This window comes from Bos indicus, chromosome 7 (assembly GCF_029378745.1).
Source record: "Bos indicus isolate NIAB-ARS_2022 breed Sahiwal x Tharparkar chromosome 7, NIAB-ARS_B.indTharparkar_mat_pri_1.0, whole genome shotgun sequence".
Taxonomy (NCBI): Eukaryota; Metazoa; Chordata; class Mammalia; order Artiodactyla; family Bovidae; genus Bos; species Bos indicus.
Window position 1 is genome coordinate 4,612,894 of NC_091766.1, and position 21,963 is coordinate 4,634,856.

Consider the following 21,963-nt stretch of genomic DNA (forward strand, 5'->3'; position numbering starts at 1 on the left):
CCTCTGTGGGCCTTGAGAGGTGGGGCCATCCATCCTTATGAATATGCAGAAAACAGGGGCGGTGACTGCGGGCCGTCTTCGGCCTGTAGCGCTGTGCGGCTAGCCGCATTCATGAATAATGCAGCACGTCGGCGGGCAATGCGGCGCCAGCCCAGCCCCTAGGGGGCGTGGCCAGGCGCGTCTCATGAATAATGCAGTGCGTCAGCGGGCGGCGGGGTGGGGCGTGGCCGGCGCGCCGCTGGCCCAGGAGCCGGGAAGCGGGGGGCGGGGGAGCGATGGTCGCAAGATGGCGGCGCTGAAGGAGGATCGGAGCTACGGGCTGTCGTGCGGGCGGGTGAGCGACGGCAGCAAGGTGTCCGTGTTCCATGTGAAGCTCACCGACAGTGCCCTGAGGGCCTTCGAGAGCTACCGCGCCAGCCAGGTGAGCGTCGGACTCGGCGCGGGCGTCGGGGCGCAGGTCGGCCTCGCGCGCCCCTCTCCGCGGCGTCCTGGCTTGGGGGTGCGGGGTCCGGCGTCTGAGGTGTTGCTCGCGGGTTTCTGGGCCAGCGGGCCGCGGGGTGGGCGCATGTCCCACTCGGAGAGCGGGGAACCTCGGCTCGGGAGGCGACCCTGGCTGGCGGCCGAGGGCGGCCGAAGGGCCAGAACTCGCGCGCCTGATCCGGGGGGCGTCTTTGTCGGCACCTGGAGGCGTCCGGGGCCTTTCCGGACTCACCCGGCACCTGGGCAGGAACTAGTTTTCTCACCTGACCAGGGGAGCGGGTGGAGGTAGCGCTGTCCGAGCACAGGAGGTCGGGGGTTAGGACTTCTCTGTCTGGCTGCTTGGCAGGGAGACTGGTAAGGAGGGCTGACTGCGTTCCCGGGAACAGCTTTTCCGTCTAGGTCACTGGCAGGGTGGGTCAGTGGGTCACCGCTGTCGGGGCGCCTCTAGGGTCCTGTTCACTTTGTGTGGGGAGGTTCTGTCTGCGCTTGGGAGCCGTCTTTGACGCTTTCCAGGGAGGCTCCTGGAGTTGGGTTCACTCTTATTTCTTGGGAAGGGAAGTTTGGGCAGAGCCTGACAGCGTTTCCCCAGTTCCTCAGGTGACCCTGAACCGCTGGACACCTTTAGGAAGAGGGAGTCTTTCTAAGGGGGTGTTGCTGGGGGTGGGAGTTGCTGGCTTGGAGCCTTTCCTAGGCTGGGAGCCTGGGGTGGGCACCTGGGGAGGCACTCTGGCCACTGCACCTGCCCGCTGACTCTCACACTTCACAGGGGCCGATTTGGGCCCTTCTGGGGAAGTTGGAGGCGTTTCAGTTCTGCCACCTGGCCCACCGGGGGAGGGGGTGTTGGGGATGGGCTTCTGTGCACCATCTCTCTAGGCCTGACTGGGGAGCACATCTGGGCCCGTGGTCAGAAGCTGCTTCTTCCCATTTCTGTTTGTGTCATGGCGCCCTCCTCCTGTGTTGGGACAGAAGTTGCAGGTGTCCAATGGTCAGGTCCTGAGGGGAAATGGTTGGGGGGGGTCCTTTTCCTCTTTGCCTGGAAAGTAGGGGCTTCATAGCCAGTGGTTAGGGGGTTGGGTCTGGTGTCAGGTTCAGGGAGGCCCTGCCCTGTGTGTACGTGTGTGTGTGTGTGTGTGTGTGTGTGTGTGTGTGTGTGTGTGTGTGTATACTGGGGATGGGGGGGCCTCGGGCGGGTTAGGAGAGAGACTAACTAGGAAGGAATGCGGCTTTCTTCCTGCCCTGGGCTTGTTCGGCACCATTAGCTAAGCCCGGAATTTCTTTCCCTGTTTTGTTCCCAGTGCCCACCCTTCCCGCCCTTCTTCCCACTTTGGGGGGCAGTTTCCTTCCTGTCCTCGTGTCTCGGTTTCCCCTTCATTGAACTGGGAATTCGTCTATTTTGGAAGAGCGAGTGCCCACCTTGTCCAAAAGGGATTCCCCCAGGTGAGGCTGGGGTGCCTCTGCAGGTGAGGAGGGGGCCGGATGGCCAGCTGGAGCCTCCCTTCCTTGTGGAATCCCAGCCCAAAGTCTTTTCCCCCTGGGCAATTCCGACTCGTTCTACGGGAAGGTGGGCTTTCCTCGAAACAGCTGGGGGAGAGCTCCTGCGCCGTGTAAATAAGGTGAACTTGGCACCTGGTCACGGTGGCTTGGGAGCCCCGCCTTCCCTGCCATGCTGCCCTCCCTGGCTCCAGTCGCCCGGAAGGCCCGCCTGTGCGTCCACCTCATGCTGTCACGCTGCTATTTTTAATTTAGGGTGTTGGTTACATCCCTTAAGCTGGATCTTCCTCCTGTGAGGGTGAAGGTATAACTGCAGACTCCAGTTCGTCCCACACAGAGCCCAGCTGTGTACGTCAGTATTGGTCAGCCAGAAGGGGCTCCCTCGCAGAGCTGCTCCTGCAAGTCGGTCGTGTTAACCTGACAGGTGGGGCTGAGTTTTGGGGGTGACTCAAACTTCCATTTTTCTCAGAGGCTGACAGGTGATTTAAGTTTCTTGGCAATTTCGTAGTTAATCCTACCAGACGGGCAGTGTCGTGGCCTGAGGTAAGCCCGGGGCAGCGCGGTCATTCGGTGTTCCTGGGTGGTGGGCACGGGAAGGTGACCTGATGAACCTGTGTGCCTAGAGCTGCGTATTGGCTCTTAGCACAATACATGTTTTGTTGCATCCCCATTTGTACGACCGTCACAGTTCAGCGTTTTCTCTTTTCTAGCACTGCGACTACGTGGTTTAGCATCTGCAACCGGTGGAGAGGGAGGGTTTTCACTCTTATTTTATGTTGTCTGTGTTGTACTTTATGTTGTTACTTTATGTTTATGTTTTACTTTAAGTTGCCCCTTGGACAGCACAAGTTTGAAGTGCCCACTTATACATGGGTTTCTTTTTTTCACCAAACACATACGATAGTACTAGGTTGGTTGACTCTGCAGATGTGGAACTCAGGATATGGAGAGCCGACTGTAAAGTTTATTCAGGATTTTTGACTGCTAGGGGCTTGGTGTCCCTAACCCTGGTGTTGTTCAAGGGTGAGCTGTAATGGCAAAGAGGTCTTACAAACTCAGATGTGGCAGGGGACTGGCGAGGAGCTTCCTTCCAAACTTTCTCTGTGGCTTCCAGGAGCCTGTAATCCTAGCTGTTGGACTAGCCCAAGTAGGAGTCCCTGACAGCTTCCGTCTCTCGAGGGGTCTGGAGTCTGAGCTGCCTTTGTGTAGACCCGGTGACCAGCCTGCAACGTGGTGGAAGGTAAAGGTGAAGTCACGTGTGGCTGCCACTGTCCAGACTGGGGTGTCGGGCAGTCTAGCGTGTGTCCCAAGGCACTCCCGTGGCTCTCCCTTTTTGCTGTGATGGGTTACTTCCGGGAGAGAAGAGAGAGGACGTGTAAACACAGCACATCACTCCAAGATCACATCATGGGTCTGTTCAGAGAAGTGTCCCTGACAGTGACTCCGACGATGCTGGGGCACCTTCCTCGATCACGTGGATATTTCATCGTCAGATTTGATGGATCTGTTGCTGAGTGATCCTTTCCTCTGCTGGATTATAAGTTTCTTAATGAAGAGGAAGATGATGTTGTTTAGGGAAAATTGAGGGCTCAGGGAAGGGCCCAAGAGGCCTGCGAATTGGAGCCTGTCTGGGTTTGAATCTCTGCATCTCAGGTGTACCTGCATGAGGCCTTGGTTCTGTGCCTGACCCCTCCCAGTCCAGCTCCTCCTCCTCAGAGCATCCCAGTGGCTGCTCCGGATCCTTCTTCTCTTCAGGATTATGAGTGTCCCAGTACCTGAGCCCTCTTAGCTCCTAATCCCGCCCTCAGGGTTGGGGTGTCTCAGCGCCCAACCCTCTCTGAGCTCTGGATTCTTCTCTCGGGACTGTGAAAGTCCTAGTACCTGAGCCCTCCCAGCGGCCAATCCTTCTCTCCAGACTCCCAGGATCTCGGGCCCTGCCCTCTCTGAGCTCTGGCTTCTCCTCTTGGGGCTTTTGGGATTCTTTTGGCATGTGCGCAGCCCTGATCCCTCACAGGTTCTCAGCACTTGGTGTGGGGACCCAGGGCCGGTTCCCACCTGGAGGTTTGAGCAAAGACTGTTGCTGCTGCTGCTGCTAAGTCGCTTCAGTCGTGTCCGACTCTGTGTGACCCTGTAGATGGCAGCCCACCAGGCTCCCCTGTCTCTGAGATTCTCCAGGCAAGAACACTTCAGTGGGTTGGCATTTCCTTCTCCAGTGCATGAAAGTGAAAAGTGAAAGTGAAGTCACTCAGTTGTGTCTGACTCTTAGTGACCCCATGGACTGCAGCTCACCAGGCTCCTCTGTCCATGGGATTGTCCAGGCAAGAGTACTGGAGTGGGGTGCCATTGCGTTCTCCGAGCAGAGACTATGGGAGGCTATCTTCCTGAATCTGATTTGAGTGCCTGGTCTGTACAGGGACACCGTTCAGGGGCTAGATGTTTACCAGCAACCAGAATGTGTCCCTAGTCTCTCTAGCTGGAATGCTAGAGGCAGGGGACAGATAATGAACAGGGTGGCACCGAAATCGGCATGAAGAGCTTGTCAGCGGTCAGTGTCAGGAAGGAAATAAAATGGGGCGGCGTGAAAGGCCGCTGATTAAGAGAGGCATGCTTAGGGCATGCCAGAGCTGAGGTCTGCCAGGCGAGGGGTCCCCAGGGAGGAAGGGGTAGGGGTTCCAGGCATGGCACATATACAGGCCTTGAAACATGAGGGGCTGGGGAGGGTGTTTGCTGAGGGTGGGGGCTGGGGGCTAGGTAAAGGGGTGGAGGCGGCTACAGGGCTCTGTCCTGGGACGGGCGTAGGAAGAGGGGCTCTGCAGCAAATACCATAAGACTGTTCTGGACTTACACTGGGGGCTGCTCGCCTGCTGCTAAGGGGCTAGCTGCGTGGGCCTCAGCTTGGACACCAGTGGCAGGAGGAGCCTTAATTTAGCCTCTGCTCCCCTCCGCCTTGGTGAGGCCCCAGGAGGTGGGTTTGTCTCCCCTTCCTGGGGTGGGGCACCCCACTTGGCCCTAACTGGTGGTGGCTTCTTGCCAGCCATGTCTGTCTGTCAGATGGGCTGTCTTTAGGAATAGCGACTGGCTAAATTCGCTGCCCCTCCTGGCTTCCAGCCAGGTCCCTGTAAGCCCTTTGTCCAGGCACATAGTATCTTCTTGACAGTCTTGGCTGGTAGACTAACTTCTTGTTCACACTGTTCTTTGTGGGCAGTTGAGGCTCTGAAGGGCAGTGTTGCTAGCTGAGGTCCCTTGGATTGTCCTCACTGGCCCAGGCTGCCTCTCAAATTAGGAGGGAATTTGAGCCACTGGGACCTAGCTCTGAAAGGGAGTCCCACTGTGGTCTCAAGTCCTTATGAAATGCCAGCATTCTAGGCTCCTGGGAGTGTTGGTGACGTGAGTGGCCATGCAGGTGCCTGAAGTTGCCAGCTTTGGCTGTCCCGTGTCCCCTCTCCTTTGAGAAGACCTGCAGGTGATGACCAGTGCCTATGGATCATGCCCCACGTGCTGGCGCTGGCCTGAGCTGTACACGTGACTTCATCTTGTCTCCTGGCTGTCAGCCCCAGGTGGGGAGTGGTTCCTATTGCTCAGATGAGGACACAGGTCAAGACTCCTGGAGGCCGAGTCTCCTGACGGCATCTCGCAGCTGAGATGGGCCAGGAGTCGGGCACCTGGCTGGAGGGCAGTGACGCGGTGTGTGGCCTTGAGCTTTGCCCCTCTGAAGGGTGGGGAGTCCCTCCCAGAAGGCGCGTGCCTCACAGGTACTGAGGGGTGTGGGGCAAGTGCTGGTCATTTCTGTGGTTAGCCTGTGAGGCTGTGTGTGAGGGGCCAAGCCCCCGTTGGCAGCTGTGACCCTTGACTGGGTTTCCGGCAGCCATTCGCCATGGTGACTGTGTGTAAACAGTCGTCGGCTCTCGGAAACCCATCCTCTGTTGACTCATCGGCAAGGCCAGAGTTCATCACCCTTGAAGTAGTTTTGACATCATACCCGGATTGTGACATCTTGAAAAACAAGACTGCTTCTCCTGGTCCCAGATCAGACTCTGGTTTTGAGAGAGCTGCCTCTTTGTGGCAGCAGCCCTGCTCGATGGGCCCGGCTCTCAGTCCCTCCTGCGCCTTGGGGTTTGCCTCCCCTGGGTTCCTCCTTTGTAGGGCCTCGCTCCCTTGCTCTACCTGTATGACTTTCTTTTTGGTCTTTCTTCTCGGTGGCTCGCGTGACCTGGAGTTGTCTGAGATCTCATCTTTTGCAATCCGTGGCCACTCTGCAGTCACCCAGAGCCCAAAGGGATGTGTTCTAGAACAGTCCCTCCAGAGACAGCCTCTGACCAGTTGTGCAGTAGGTGGCACAGACAGCCGCGATGTGCATTTCTGTCCGAGCAAAGCATCCAGGGGGAGAGCTCCTGTCCCCGCACCAAGTGGCTGCGCTGGAGTCTGATGCTAATTATATCCTCCTAGCTGGGCCCTCCCTGGCCACACTGAGCTGTGGCTCCTGGCTGAGTCACCAGGCCAGAGGGGGGTGTTGGTGACTTGCCACAACCCCTCCAGAGGGGAGGGGGCCCTCACGGGTTTGGGAAGTTTGTGGGGTCACTGAAGTGAAGTGAATGTTGCTCAGTCGTGTCTGACTCTTTACGAACTCGTGAACCACACAGTTCATGGAATCCTCCAGGCCAGAATACCGGAGTGGGTAGCCTTTCCTTCCCCAGGGGATCTTCCCAACCCAGGGATCGAACCCAGGTCTCCCACATTGCCGGCAGATTCTTTACCAGCTGAGCCACAAGGGAAGCCCAAGAATACTGGAGTGGGTAGCCTGTCCCTTCTCCAGTGGATCTTCCCGACCCAGGAATTGAACCGAGGTCTCCTGCATTACAGGCAGATTCTTTACCAACTGAGCTATCAGGGAAGCCTTTTGGGGTCACTGAGCTCCTATTTAAAAGTGACGTGGGTCAGAATTTCTTTCTTTCTACCATAAAGCAGTATAGCTCAGTGATGAATGCTAGTGATTCGCTGTTCCCATGGGCTGTGTTGACACCTTGGTGCCCTCCTCTTTCTTGCATCTAGGCACTGAGGTATCACAGTGGTGTTCTCATGTAGTATTCTTTTAATTTAAAATGTTATTGTTAAAAAATACTTACTTTTAGCTGTGCTGGGTCTTTGTTGCTGGGCACGGGCTGCTCTTTAGTTGCGGCTTGCAGGCTCAGTAGTGAAGAGGAACTAAAGAGCCTCTTGAGGGTGAAAGAGGAGAATGGAAAAAACTGGCTTAAAACGGAACATTAAAAAAACTAAACTAAAAAAAACCCCAAAACTTAAGATCATGGCATCTGGTCCCATCATTTTATGGCAGCTAGAAGGGGAAAAAGTGGAAGCAGTGACAGATTTTAATTTCTTGGACTCCAGAATCACTGCTCAGTAGTTAACCACTCAACCACCAGAGAAGCCCCTTACATAATCTTAGGTCTCAATTCTTCCCCAAAACTGTATGAGCTTTTTTTTCCCCTTTAAATCACAGTGCTAAGCTTTGCTTTTTAGTGGCTGCGTTTTCTCCTGCAGTGCAGACTCTGAACAGGTCTGTAGTCCTCCGGCGTCACACCGACCCTGGGGATTCCCAGGTGCCTGGAGCCTTGCCCTCTGTCCTGTGCTGAGCAGGGCTGTGCAGAGATGCAGAATTGCAGAGGGGCAGAGCCGAAGCTCGCAGGTGCTGAGCAACTGAACTCTTGTCTGGCGAAACCGAGGCACAGGAGGGACATGGGCTGTTTTGTGGTGTTGGACTGTCAGCTCGGTCAGGCATGGGGCAGGGGAGCCTGGGGGTAGAAACTTGGATGCCTGAGCTGGGGTCCCCTGGGGTCAGGCGGGGGGACACACGTGGAAGTACTGGGGCTGCCGCCTGCGCCTGGTTGGGGAAGGTGCACGTACCTGACCCCTCCTGATTCTGGCCACGGAGCAGAAATGCCTTTGCGGGCCTGGCTCGTTGTCGTGCTTGAGGTAGGTTTGTGAGAGTCAGCTTTTGCAGGGCTTTTAGAGACGCTGGTGGTCACCTCTGGAGTGACTCTTGGCAGGGGAGGAAAGGCAGCTGTGGCCCATCCAAGAGCCGCTGCAGGTCTGCGGAGGGTAAACGATGAGGGGGCGAGGTGGAGGACGTGTGTGTGGCCCTGGCAACGGCTGCTGCAGGGCCTATGTCTTTCTGGGTTGCTGCCTTTGTCTCAGGGTGTGGATGTCATGAGCTTCTTGCCAGAGTCCTACCGAGTGCAATTTAGAGGTGGTTTTGGATGGATGTGACAGCCATGGAAGCCAGCAGCCTTTCTTTTCTGGTTCTTGGATTGTGTTTGTGGCTCGGGGGCAGCTGGGTGGCAGGTTTCCTCGATTGTGCTGGCTTTACCAGCTCCTGGACAGTGGATGTTCTGGATGCTGGGAGAGCCAAGGCTGGGCCCTGGACCTTAGACAGCGTTTGGGGGTCAGTGTCACCTCTAGTCAGCTTCCTGGGCAGACAACAAGTGGGCTATATTGTCCACGCACAGAGAACATTGGGTCAGGGGCCCAAAACCTGCTCAGCACTTCCTAGGGTTCCTAGGCACACTCCTGAACAGGCAGTCCTGGGGTAGTTCAGCCTGCCTTGGCCTGCTCTGCTTTCGAGAAATTAATAAGCTGCTGGTGACTGAGGGCCAAGGTTAATGCTCAGTGTCGTTGGTCCATCATCAGCGTCCTCCTGGTAGGCCTTCAGCAAGGGAAATTGAGGCGCGGCACGGGGACACCTATCCCGAGCGTGTGGTCTCCCAGTACCTCTGGTTTCTACAACCTATGCCTGTCGGGAGGGTGTCAGCTCCTCGTGGTTTGCCTGGCTGCTCTGTGTCCATCTTAGATATGCCGGGAGGATGTCCTCACAAGGAGGTGTCTCTGTTGAAGGAGGCTCCGCGATGGGATCGGGTGGCCTGGCTCCAGCCAGCTCCTGGGCTACTGGCTTCTTCCCCAGCCTCAGGTTCCCTGGTTGAAGCCACCCCTGCAGGTGTACTGGCCTCCCAGATCAGGCAGGTGAGGCACATGGACGCTGAGCACCCCTGCCTCCCCCGCTGTGAGTGTGCATGCTACGAATGACTGAGAACGTGAAGGCCTTCAGAGTATAAAACACTGACTTCTTTGTCTATACAGTCAAAGATTTTTTTGTAAAATGAAGAATGGCAATTAAGTGAATTTCCTCGGTCTTTTTGAGCTATGTTCCTGCGCCTGGAAGTCCACCACACGGTGTTGGAGGGAGCTGGGCCCCCTCGTGCCTCCCTCTTCTTGGTCCCCTCTGTGGTCTCGGTGGACAGTGGTGGTGGAGCAGGCGGCGAGCAGAGCGCAGCTGGAGTTGAGGGGGGCAGGAGGGCATGACCAGGTTTCTGGAGACACGCGGGCTGACTGCCAAGCCCTCTGGGCTAGTGGCTGCTGATGGTGGAGCGTGAGGAGTCAGGCCCAGAGCCCGGGCTGTGGTGGCTCTGTCTTTGCCTTCAGGTTGTGCCCAAGCGTGTGGCTTTGGGGACTCACGCGAGGGCAGCCTCGAGGGGTCACACCTCCCTCCATTCGAAAATGCTGGTCCCCAGGCGTGCTGCAGGGTTGGGGAGTGCTCTCCCCTCCATCGGCAGCTTGGCTGCGTGTGGCCCTGGCAAAGGTGTGTCAGAGCCGAGCAGTGAGGGCCCACCCCTGCCCTTTCCTGGGCCCTTTGGCTTCTTTCTGGGCAGGAGTGGCAGGACACGGGCATGAGGGCCTGAGGAGTCCCTGGCCTACCTCTCTGCCCACCTGGCTGCGTGCCCGTGGCCGCCATGTCCTGTTCATTAGACGGATTGAGTTGGCTTTGCCCTGCAGCCTCCGCATCCCTGTGGGGGAGGCCAGCGGAGGGCTGGGTGAAGACGCGGGAGGGAGGGAGAAACACGGTGGGGATGGGCAGGAGGTGCCCTGGGGGGGGGTGCAGGGCACGCGAAACCCCATGGGGAGTACCAGGAATGTCTGCGTGAGGTCTGAGAGAGCAGCTGAAGTAGGGAGGCTGGGAGTTGGGGGGCAGCTGGAGGAGGTGGGGGTAAGAGGTGCCTGAGCCGGAAGCTGGGGTTAATTTCGTCATCCAGGGAAGCCCTGGGTGAGTTGCTGTGGCTGCTCTTCTTTGTGTGGGTGTAGATGGCTGCCACCCCTTCCTGGGCTCCCTGTGGAAGTCTCAACCCCATGGCTGACTTCACTCTGTGTGTGAACATTTTCCCCCGGGGGCTTCCTCCTGTGACAGGCAGGACTGGGGGCAGGTTGTGGTCAGGGAGGCCTTGCCAGTGCTAAGACGAGTCAACCCCAGTCTTAAACCTGGGACCTCTCAGAGCCTTAAGATTCTTTTTATTATTGTTCACATAGCATACATTTGCCATCTTAACCATTTGCAAGTATGCAGTTCCGTGCCACGAAGTACATTCACATGACTTTGCAGCCATCACCGTCGTCCATCTCCAGAGCTTGTTCATCTGCCCGTTTTTTCCTCCCTCAGCCCCTGGCGCCACAATTCTGTTTTCTGTCTCTAGGAGCTGCAGTTCTGTTGTCTGTCTCTACAAGTTTGCTAGGCTTCCCAGGAGGTGCCAGTGGTAAAGAACCCATCTGCCAGTGCAGGAGACTTAAGAAACGCTGGTTTGATCCCTGGGTTGGGAAGATCCCCTGGACAAGAAAATGGCAATCGACTCCAGTCTTCTTGCCTGGAGAATCCCCATGGACAGAGGAGCCTGGTGAGTAGACATCCTCACCAGCACTTGCTGTTTTCTCTTGTTGGTAGTAACCATTCTGACGAGTGAGAGGTGGTCTTCGAGCCTTTAAAATGCACTGAGATACTTGTGACTCTTACGAGAGCTGCAGTCTGAAGGGCCTCTGGTGCTTGCTGAACCGTTGACAGGCTTAGGAGTTCCCTGGTTGAGGTGGCAGAGAGCCTGGCCCCAGCAGGACAGGGGCGTGTCGGCACCCACACTTGAGGTAGGCTTGGGCTGGCTTCAAGAGCTGCCCGGGTGGTGCTAGTGGTAAAGAACCCCTCTGCCAGTGCAGGAGACACGAGAGATGTGGGTTTGATCTCTCGGTCGGGAAGATCCTCCCTGGAGGAGGAAATGGCAACCCACTCCAGTATTCTTGCCTGGAGCATCCCATGGACAGAGGAGCCTGGTGGGCCACAGTCCATGCAGTCGCCAAGAGTCAGACACAGTTGAGCAACTAACACTTACAAGTTTTCAACTCTTTCAACTTAGGTGGTCTAGAAAACCTGTCGGGAGGGGGCAGGCAGGGCGGGGTGAGGGCCAGGGAAGGGTGGGAGTGTGTGTGACATGAGGCAGCCCAGGCAGCTCAGCTCTCGGCCACCCTCTCCACTTCCTGCCCTCCCAGAGGCAAGACTTCTGTGCTACCCCCTCCCCTCAACCCAAATGGAGGTCCTGAGCTCACGTGACAGGGAGGGGCTGGGCACCTCCCTACAGGCACCTGAGGCTGCCGGACCCTTCCCTGGTCCTGAACCTGGATGGGGCAGAATCTGCTGTGCTTTTGTGAGTTTAGCAGTTCGTGACCCATGTTGAATCACAGGGGGAATGCTTTGGAAAATGGGCTGTCTTCCAGGTGGGAAGTGGCCTGGAGACCCCGAGGGCCTGGAACTGCCCTTTGTAGGGCGCTGGGCAGGTGCAGGCTGGGCCTCAGCCTTCAAGACCTCCAGTGCTTTTGTCCCCACTCCTGTGCTTGACCTGACCTCAGGGCCTGGGTGAACGTGCATGGGGAGGGGAGGAGGAGGAACAGGGTGCTTTCCTGCACCCTGTGGGCAAATCCCGCCCGCTTACCTCTGGGTGGTGGGGCTCTCGCAGGGGAAGTTGGGCCCCCTGGCTGGTCCTGCTTCTGCCTCCCCTCCTCTTGCACGGTGTGTGTGTATGTGTGTACATGTGTACGTGTGTATCTGTATACGCGCGCCTTGGCCACACACTTTTGGTTCGCTCGGTCTAGGGAAGGCTGCTCTGAGGGGCCCATGGGCCATGGTTGGGGTGACCACCTTGTCATGTCTCCTTCCTGGTGAGGGTGCCGCTGGGGCCAGATGCACCTTGCCCTGTCCCACTGCCCTGAGGAGGGTAAGTAGGCCAGGAGGTTCCTTTTTCCTTTTCCCTTTAAAAAGGGAACGATTTACTTACTGATTTATGACCGTGCCATGCAGCTTGTAGGATCTTAATTCCTTGACCAGGTTTCTTTTTCCTTTTCCCTTTTTTAAATTGACTGACCGATTGCGACGCCGACAGGCTTGCAGGATCTTAGCTCCCCAACCAGGGATTGAAGCCGAGCCCTGGCAGTGACCAGGTCCTAACTGCTGGTGGTGGTGGGTGATGGTTTCGTTGCTAAATTGTGTCCGACTCTTGGCGACCCCAAGGACTGTGGCCTGCCAGGCTTCTCTGTCCATGAGATTCCCCAGGCAAGAGTATTGCAGTGGACCTCCATTTCCTTCTTTACCACTGGACTGCCAGGAAGTTCTTCCCTTTTAAAAAAATACTGATTTATTTGGCTGCCTTAGTTGTGGCGTGTGGGATCTTTCCTTTCCATTGCAGCTTCTGGGATCTTGAGTAGCAGCGTGTGGCAGTCTGGTTGCCTGACCAGGGGTTGAACCGAGGCTCCCTGCATTGGGAACACAGCCTTAGCCACTGGATCAGCAGGGAAATACTCCGCCCGGCTTTTTAAAAAGTGACTTATTTATGTTTTACTTAACTTCTGTGGTTGTGCTGGGTCTTTGTCGCTGAGTGTCAGCTTTCTCTAGTTGCGGTGAGTGGGGGCTACTCTTCTTTGTGGTACCCGAGCTTATCTTGTGGTAGCTTCTCTTGCTGTGGAGCGCAGGCTCTGGGGGAGCGGGCTTTGGCAGTTGCAGCGTGCAGGCTCAGTAGCTGTGGCTGTAGGTCCTAGAGTATGCTGGCTTCAGTAGTTGTGGCCCACGGGCTTAGCTCCCCAGAGGCGTGTGAATCTTCCTGGATCAGGGATTGAACCCATGTCCCCGGCATTGACAGACGGACACCCATCTGCTGCACCACCAGAGCAGTCCCGCGCCGCCCCCCCACCCCGCCGTCTTTCTTCAACAGTGCTTTTTGGGGAAGTGCAGCTTCCTGCTGTGGCCTTTGCTGCTCTCCCTGCACCTGGAGGGAGTGGCTTAAGGGTCCTGGGGCCACGCCTCCACCAAGGGGAACACCCGCTGAGCCGGGTGATGGCAGCCTGCCTCACCCGGGCAGAGTGGGGGCAAGCGCAGCTGGGTCTGGCCCGTGCTGGCTGGTGCCTCCCTGCCACCTTCTCAGGGTCCTGACGGTGAGCCTGTGCCACGCCACCCTTCGGCTGCTCCCTTTGCTGTGGGATTGGTGGTAGAACTCCCGGGGCCCCTTTCTGCCCGTGAAGAAGCTGAGTCTGTTGTGCCCAGTGTTGCAAAACCAAGGTGCCGGCAGTCTGCCACCTTGTTAGGTGAGCAGAATCAGAGGATGCCGAGGACGTACATTGCTACGGCATGTTCCTTTTTCCAGTGCCAGCCTTAGAGTCTGAAAGGAGGGTTTGTAAAGCAAGCTTTATTGGGATGCAGTGGCACTGTCTGTGGCTGCTGTCACACGTGAGAGGCAGTTTTTCCATCAGGGACTGTCTGGCCGTCAGAGCCTGAGATGTTGACCCTCTGGCCCTTTACGGAGGAGGCCTGCAGTGCTGGGTCTGGAGTGCTGGGATGGGTGTGTTAGCGGACTGTGCTGTCCTGGGGCGAAACTCAGGCCTCGGCCCCTGTGCTGTTGGGTGCGGCCCCGTGAGCCCCGGCAGACAGCTTGGTGTTGTCTCAGGGCTAGGCCCGTGCTTCAGAGGGTTCTTGTGGTCCAGCCCCCCCGTGTCATGAATGGGAGTGTCTAGAGAGTGGTGGCAAGCCTCAGACCCGACGGGTCCACTCAGGGCCTGCCTGTGCTCCCTGTTTCGCGCAGACTGCGTGCTTTCCGCCCCTCGAGGGAGGCGCTGACTTTCCTGGTGGCAGCTTTCCTCAAGCACAGTGTCAGGCTTGGCACAGCTTCCAGTGGGCCTGGCCTTTTTGTTTGTGACCTTCTGGTGAACTTGGGAAAACATAGCTGCGCAGCCTGGGTGGGAACAGCTGTGCACGAGTCCCTGGGAGTGCGGGGGTCTGCCTCTGATCCGAGTCAGGCTCTGGCGGAGCCCCCGGTCCCTCTGCCTCACCTCCTTGGGTGTAAGGCCGGGTTGGTGTCCAGCAAGGGGTCAGTTCACACTATTTTCGAGCATGTGCTACCCGGCCTGAGGAACAGTCAGGTAACAGTGGTTTCACATGAGTCCCTGGTGTGGAGACGGTGGGCACCAGGCGTCTCCTGCTCTCCAGGAGAGAGCTCTCACCGGCGGGCCCACACTGTGTCTTTGGTGAACCTTCCGAGCTTCCTCAGTTCTGGGCCAGTGCCAGCTGTAGTTAGATTCTGATGGGCGCCATCTGCAGGTGATACTGACCTAGATCCCGGAGAAGGCCTTCTCAGGCAGGCCTTTGCTAAGGGGCTGTGGTTTCTGGGTTCTGTTCACAGAAAAGGCATGATTTTGCCGTTATCTGGTAGTGTCACTTCTTCCTTTTTAGAATTGGATGGGACTGTTGAGCTGCTGCAGGACGTGCAAGGGTGGTGTAGGGGGGAGTTTGAGGGGAGGGGGCTGTCCAGGGGGGGATGATACGGTCCAAGGGGGGACACCCCAGGGTGGAGAGACCGCCGAGAGATGTCTGAGGCGGGGGCAGGCCGCAGCTAGAAGGATGTGTTCCTTCCTCCCTTGGTTGTACTATTTTTGGTATTAGACGCTCACAGATGTCTGCTTGTTCCAACAAAATACGCTCAACTCACAGTAGATCTGGCAAGCGGGACAAGGACAGCCAGCCCTGGTGGCCTGTGTCCAGCTTGTCTCCCGCCTGCTCAGGGGAGGGCACCAGGCCCCTACTTGCTGCCTTTCCGGAGCACAGAGTCCTGCTAGTCCAGGGCCGTGTGTGTAGAGATCTGGCGATCTGGGCCAGCTTCTCCCGACAGGAAGTGGAGCTGTGTTAAGAAGGATTCTGAGGTGGTGTTTGGCTTCGAGTGTGGGATGAATGGTACGTGGCCCCTGGCCCTCCCTGGGCTTAGCCCTGCAGTCTGATGTCTCTGTGGGGAGGGCTCCTTCTGTTATTGAGTGGGTGAGGTTAATAACTGACCCCCCCTCCCCCGCCAGGTGAGCTGGGCCATGAGAGTGGGGCCAAGAGTGGAGTCTCCTAGTGTGTGCATAAGGGCGCAGGGTGAGGCTCACGGGCTGTCTGCAGAAGGCTGTCTGCAGGAATGCAAAAGTACAAGGCTCTGGACTCCTTGTCCCTCATCCTGGGACCTTCACACAGCTCCTGCCACCTGCCTCTGCTGCTCCTGGTTTTGGTCTCTTATAGGAGAGTTCAGAGGCCCAGACATTGTGTGACAGGAATTGCCAAATAGGTGAGCTGCAGGGCATAGCTCAGCCCAGGTGAGTGGCTGGCCTGAGTGCACGTGGTGTCTCTTCGCACCTCCTCCTTGGAGCTCCTGGTGCTGCTGTTTCCCAGAGCTCAGCCGTTGGAGAGGGAGCACCCAGGGTGGTGGCTCTTACTGCATAGCTCAGTGGGGTAGGCGAACTCAGAAGCACTGAAGCAGGTCCCTGGAGGACGCGTGGCCCAGGCCTGGGGCAGGCAGCAGGACGCCTCACACCGGCTGAGCTGGGGCTGCTTCTGAGCCAGCCTGGCGCCCTGGGTTGGCGGCCTCCGGCCCCACGTTCTGGGGGGCAGCCCGCAGGGCTAGGTGCAGAGGTTCTGGGTGTCTGAGCACCGCCCTCCATCAGTGAGGGCCAGGGCAGGAGACCAACTGTAGAGTGCAGTGCCCGAGCCGGCCCAGGAGGAGGGGGCTGACTGGTCCTCAGCTTAGCCCCCTGCAAGATGGGGGTCGTGTTGTGGGGGTCTGTCCCTTCCTTCTGCAGAAGTCAAGGCCTGAGGTATCTGAGACGGAGGCATTTTCTTCTCTGCTGGAGCTCTAGGCCAAGAGTCTCCCACATGCCAGCCTTGTAGACCTCAGGGAGGCCTGGCTGCTGGGCTCCATAGGCCTGGCAAGCTGGCCAGTTCTGGAGGGAAGAGGGTTGCTGCTCCTCTGAAAACCGGATGCTAGGATTGTGGGTTCTGGAGCCTCAAGTTGCTTCCCTTTCCGGCCCAGTCATAGACGAATGTGACAGAAATCAGATGTGCACCGCAGCTTCACGTAGGCGTTCGGGAGGAATCCTGAAGTCTGCGGAAAATTTAGGGGAAATTTAGAACTGCGATCCCCGTGTCATCATTGTCACTCAGGATGTGCTCTGAAACTTGATAACTCGAGAGAGTCACACGACGGCATTGAAAACCAGAACAAGAGTGGCGTTGGCCTGCCCATGCGGGCAGACCCCTCCGCAGGGCGGCTGGCCTCCTGCTTCTCCGTGGCTCCCAGGACTGCCCCTGCGTGTCTGCACAGTGGCCGAGCACCTATCTTCCAGGGCCTGAGGTGAAGCAGTGTGTGTGTGTGTCCTCTGCACACGACAGCCACCTGACAAGCCCTCCCCAGGCTCTGAGACCCAGGGGAGACCCTGACTGCAAGGAATAAACCAGTGGCATATGGACGTGGCGGGTCCTGGTCAGCCCCAGGCATCTGGCCCAGAGCGCCTGTTCTCCACCTTGGGCGGGCTGCGGCCAGGCCCCAGGAGTGGCATCCCCAATTTGGGAGTGCCTGGCCCAGTGCCAGGCTGCATGGGTTCTGAGTGAAGAGCAATAGTCCTGTGGGCTCAGATTCCACCGCAGGTCAGGAGGGCTTGCTGGAGAAGGAATATTTGCTGGGACCTGTTGAAAAGTGGAGTTCCTGGGGTCAGAGCAGGGGGTAAGGAAGAGCCTCCACTCCAGGAGGCTGTGCTGATGGGAAGCCCATCCTCCTCCAGGAGAGCCAAGATCAGGGTGAGAGGCCAGAGTGTTGGGGAGGGTGGCCAGCACACGCCACTGCAAGGCAGAGGCTTCAGGAAATGGCCTGTGTGCCTGTGCCTCAAACCCTTTTCCTCTGGGTTTTTTTTTATTTTATTTTTTTGTTTTGTTTAAACTTTTTATTTTGCATTAGACAGAGGATGAGATGGCTGAATGGCATCACCGACTCGATGGACGTGAGTCTGAGTGAACTCCAGGAGTTGGTGATGGACAGGGAGGCCTGGCGTGCTGCGATTCATGGGGTCGCAAAGAGTCGGACACGACTGAGCGACTGAACTGAACTGAAGGCCGATAAACCATGTTGCCATAGTTTCAGGTGGACAGCAGAGGGACTCGGCCAAACATACACATGCATCCATTCTCCCCCTAACTCCCCTCCCATCCAGGCTGCCACATAACATTGAGCAGAGTTCCCTGTGCTTATACAATAGGACCGTGTTGGTTATCCGTTTTCAATATAGCAGTGTATACATGTCCATCCCAAACCCTGTATCTTTCCCCCAGTTTTTCCCCCAGGCAAGTAAGTCTGTGGTTCCTCTAGGTCTTCCTGGGCTTCTCCCGCCCACCCTGCAGCCTGTATTCAGAGGCCTGCTTCTGCACGTGGCCCTGCGCTCAGGGTGTCCTCTGAGGGGTATGTGCTCCTGTCGCGACGTCTGGGGCCGCGCTGACACTGTAGCAGCAGGGTAAGCTGGGCTCGCGAACTCGGGGTGGGGCCGTGTCGAGGTGGGCCGAGGTCCCGTGTGATCCCCATGAACGGCTTACTCGGCACAGTCTGTTCTGTCGTTCCAGGGGCCAGCATCCTGCTCCGGATCCAGGGTGCTGTCAGCTCAGCTCCCTCTGCAGGGAGAGCCCTGCCCTGGAGGCCGCGAGTCTTCCTGGTGGGGGGCTCTCCTCAGTTGCCTGTGTCTGATTCTCTCCCTTCCCCGTCCTTCAGCTCTGCCAGATTCCTTTTCCAAAAATACAAGTCCCTGCCCCTCCTCCTCCCTGGCTTTATCCCAGCTCTCACCCCAGGGTGGTAAAGTGGAGGTAAAGTCCCCACTGGGGTTGCCCAAGGCAGCAGCACGGGGCCCTGGGGTGGCCGCTGCCCTGAGCTCTCAGACCACTGCTCATAGCACTTGCCCTGTGGCGGGCCTGGGCCTGGCCTGTGATGCTGACTGTAACATTTTTCTTTTTTGGCTGGCTTCCCTTTTTACCAAATAAAATCATCTGTTAGTGGTGGCATGCGGGGTCTTGTTGCCTGACCAAGAATCACACCTGGGCCCCCTGCTTTGGGAGCACAGAGTCTTGGTTGCTGGACCACCAGGGCCGTCTTTGTTTATTCATTTTTATGTTTTCATTTTTGTCTGTGCTGGGTCTTCGTTACTGTGCAGGTTTTCCTCTGGTTTTGGTGAGCGGGGGCTGCTCTCTAACTGCAGTGGGGCCCCTCATTACGGTGGTCTCCTGTTACAGGGCCTGGGCTCTAGGGCACTTGGGCTTCAGTAATTGAGGCTTCCGGTCTCCAGAACACAGGCTCAATATTTGTCGCTCATGGGCTTTGTTGCTCTGCGGCATGTAGGATCTTCCCGGATCAGGGATTGGATTCTGAGCCACCAGGGTAGCCCACTGTTTATCTTTATTCATTTATTTGCTCGCGCTGGTCTTGGTTGCAGCCCGTCAGGACCTTGGTTCTTCGCTGGGGCGCATAGGATCTTTAGTTGCAGCACCTGAAGAAACACAAGCTGGAATCAAGATTGCCGGGAGAAATATCAATAACCTCATATATGCAGATGACACCACCCTCACGGCAGAAAGTGAAGAGGAACTCAAAAGCCTCTTGATGAAAGTGAAAGTGGAGAGTGAAAAAGTTGGCTTAAAGCTCAACATTCAGAAAACGAAGATCATGGCATCCGGTCCCACCACTTCATGGGAAATAGATGGGGAAACAGTGGAAACAGCGTCAGACTTTATTTTTCTGGGCTCCAAAATCACTGCAGCCATGAAATTAAAAGGCACTTACTCCTTGGGAGGAAAGTTATGACCAACCTAGATAGCATATTCAAAAGCAGAGACATTACTTTGCCAACAAAGGTTCGTCTAGTCAAGGCTACGGTTTTTCCTGTGGTTATGTATGGATGTGGGAATTGGACTGTGAAGAAGGCTGAGCACCGAAGAATTGATGCTTTTGAACTGTGGTGTTGGAGAAGACTCTTGAGAGTCCCTTGGACTGCAAGGAGATCCAACCAGTCCATTCTGAAGGAGATCAACCCTGGGATTTCTTTGGAAGGAATGATGCGAAAGCTAGAAACTCCAGTACTTTGGCCACCTCATGCGAAGAGTTGACTCATTGGAAAAGACTCTGATGCTGGGAGGGATTGGGGGCAGGAGGAGAAGGGGACGACGGAGGATGAGATGGCTGGATGGCATCACCGACTCGATGGACGTGAGTCTGAGTGAACTCTGGGAGTTGGTGATGGACAGGGAGGCCTGGCGTGCTGTGATTCATGGGGTTGCAAAGAGTCGGACACGACTGAGCGACCTGATCTGATCTGATCTGAGCTGCGCTAGACGGCCAGGGAGTCCCTCAGACCAGCTTTAACGCGCCACTTTATAAAGCAGGTGATGGGCCACCCTGGCGGGGGCCGGGAAGTCCTGCTGGGTGGCCTGTGCCCTGGGGAGTTGGGGCCAGCTCTGCCCAGGAGCTCGCGGCTGTTGGTGAGATTCTGGCCTCATGGGGTCCCGGGCAGTGTCCTCCCACTGCCAGGGTGCTCCAGCCCCTTCCGCCTGCCTGTGGTGGAGGCACCTCAGATGGCAGCCGTGGGGCGTCTGCGTGGAGCCCGGTATCATTCCCAGTGACCAGGCTCCTCCTTGGGCATCGCAGACCTCGCCAGGCTGCTGAGTGCTTTCCCCTACTTTCGGGGCTCTTGGATTCTGCATTTATGGGCCCAGAACCTCTTCCCTCAGTTGGTTCAGAAGCAGTTTCCTTGCGGAGCGTTGACTGTGCCGGGTGCCCTGCATCCGTGCGCCTCTGTCCTGGAGATGTGGGCTTTGGCGGGTAGTGTCACTGCAGTTGGTCTTCCTTCACTGGATGGGTTTTGGGAAACCCCGAAAGCCGCTGTTTAGGGTCCTGACATGTCCTTGATGAGACTACAGGTTTGCACCTAATTTGGCTGGCTGCAGGGTTTTCCGTGGTGGGGGAGTCCCCATTTGCAGGGTTGGCTGAGGCAAGCTCACTGTGGTCCCAGCTGCCCCAGCGGCCTGCAACACCCCTGTCACCAGCATGCCACGGGGCAAGGCTTGCTGCTCACGAGGGCCTCCGTCTGGAGCAGGAGCTGCAGGCCTGCACCCCGCCCTCCCTGGGGGTCTGTGCCCCTTGCCCCTACACCCTGGATGCCCTCTGTTCCCTGCTGACTCCCTCCTGTCACACCACGACTCACGGAAAGCGCTCTGTCAGCATAGATAGCACTGTGGTCATGGCTCCCGGAAGCCTCTCGGCACCCACAGACACAGGGCCTGCCTTGTGTTCCCATGGCCCATCACCCCGGGGTTGCTGTGTCTCTTCTCTGGGTCTGCTGCTTTCCTGGAGCCCCGTACGTCATTGCCATTGGACGGGGTGTGGATCCTTAGCGGGATACCCAGCCGCGTGATGGGCCCCTCCTGTCCTGCAGAGCTCTGGGGTGTTTGGTGGCCTAACGTGGAGTGTCTGCCACCTGTTAACAAACCCCTCATCTTGGGCAGCTGGGGGGTGGTGCCGCTTATGGCTGCTGGGGACCCTTGCGGGCTGCCAGCTGTGAGTCACGGTTCCTGGGGTCCCGCTGCTGAGGCCCCAGCGTTCTCTCCTTGGCTGCCCAAGGCTTTCTTTGAAAATCTCCTGGGGAATTCCCTGGTGGTTCCATGGTTAGGACTCTGAGTGCTCACTTCTGGGGGTGTGGGTTTGATCCCTGATCAAGGAATTAAAATCCCGCAAGCCTGTGCCATGTGCCAAGGAAATGTCTCTCTGGTGGCAGTGCCCTTGCTGCCTCTCCTCCTTGCCCACTGGGAAGTACCCTCCTGCAGCCCTGGGCGCGTCCCAGGGACAGAGTGCATGAGAGGGCCTGGCGCCCACCAGGCCTCTGCCACGAGCCTGTGCATTTGGTTGGGCCCCTCCCCGGATCAGCGGTTCCCACCTCTGTTTGCTCTTCCACGGTGCAGCCAGCCTTTCGACATCAGCCAGGTGTGTCAGACAGACCAGTGGGAAGTGCCTCACTCCCCCGGAGCACACCCTGCTGAGCACTGAGGCCCCTTAGGTCCCACCCCAGGACTCCAGCTGAGCAACTGGCATGTACCCAAGACGTTTGGCCAGCCTGACCACAGACTCGAGGAGGGCTGGGGGGTGCTCTGCCAGCCTGTGGGTTGTACCTTGCTCCCCACCACCCCTCCCCTCCCCCAACAACAGCTGACTTGCCTTAAAATTTTTTTTTAATTAATTTATCTTATATTAATTATTTATTTTTGGCTGTGCCTAGTCTTCATTGCTTTGCATGGGCTTCTTCTAGTTGGGGTGAGCAGGGGCTGCTCTTGATTGAGGGCACTGGGCTTCAGTGGTTGCATCGCGCGGGCTCGGTAGTTGTGGCTCGCCAGCTTTAGAGCTCGGGCTCAGAAGTTGTGGTACATGGGCTTCGTTGCTCCACGGCATGTGGAAGCTTCCTGGACCAGGGATCGAACCCGTGTCCCCTGCATTGGCAGGCAGATTCTTATCACTGCGTCACCAAGAAAGTCCAACAACTGACTTGCCGCCTCTGTGCGTGTGTCCCAGGACATTCCCACGTCCTTTGCACACCAGCTTGTCTTATTCTTCCTAATTTTATGGCAGTGCTGGGCAAAAAAACCTCTCATTGTTTTCTTGCTGACTTCTGTGTTTTAGCTACTTGCACTGTCGTCTCAGCCTGTACCGTATTCATCACCTTTTCCTGTTGGGGTGCGTGTGTCTCTTACTGGGGCTCACTCCAGTGTAGATTGACCTCAGCAGCTCTCTCACAGGGTGGTGTGCTGTCTGCTCACCAGGA

General features: G+C 57.2%; 1 protein-coding gene across 1 annotated transcript in view; it reads left to right on the plus strand.

Annotated features, from left to right (window-relative positions):
* Window positions 1-262: 262 nt before the first annotated feature.
* The window catches only part of ELL (elongation factor for RNA polymerase II), a 78,888-nt gene continuing 57,187 nt past the window's right edge, over window positions 263-21,963 (plus strand). Inside the window, exon 1 of the mRNA XM_019963830.2 lies at window positions 263-421. Within this exon, the coding sequence (XP_019819389.2) occupies window positions 287-421 (135 nt within the window). The 5' untranslated portion in view covers window positions 263-286. The remainder of the gene's footprint in view (window positions 422-21,963) is intronic.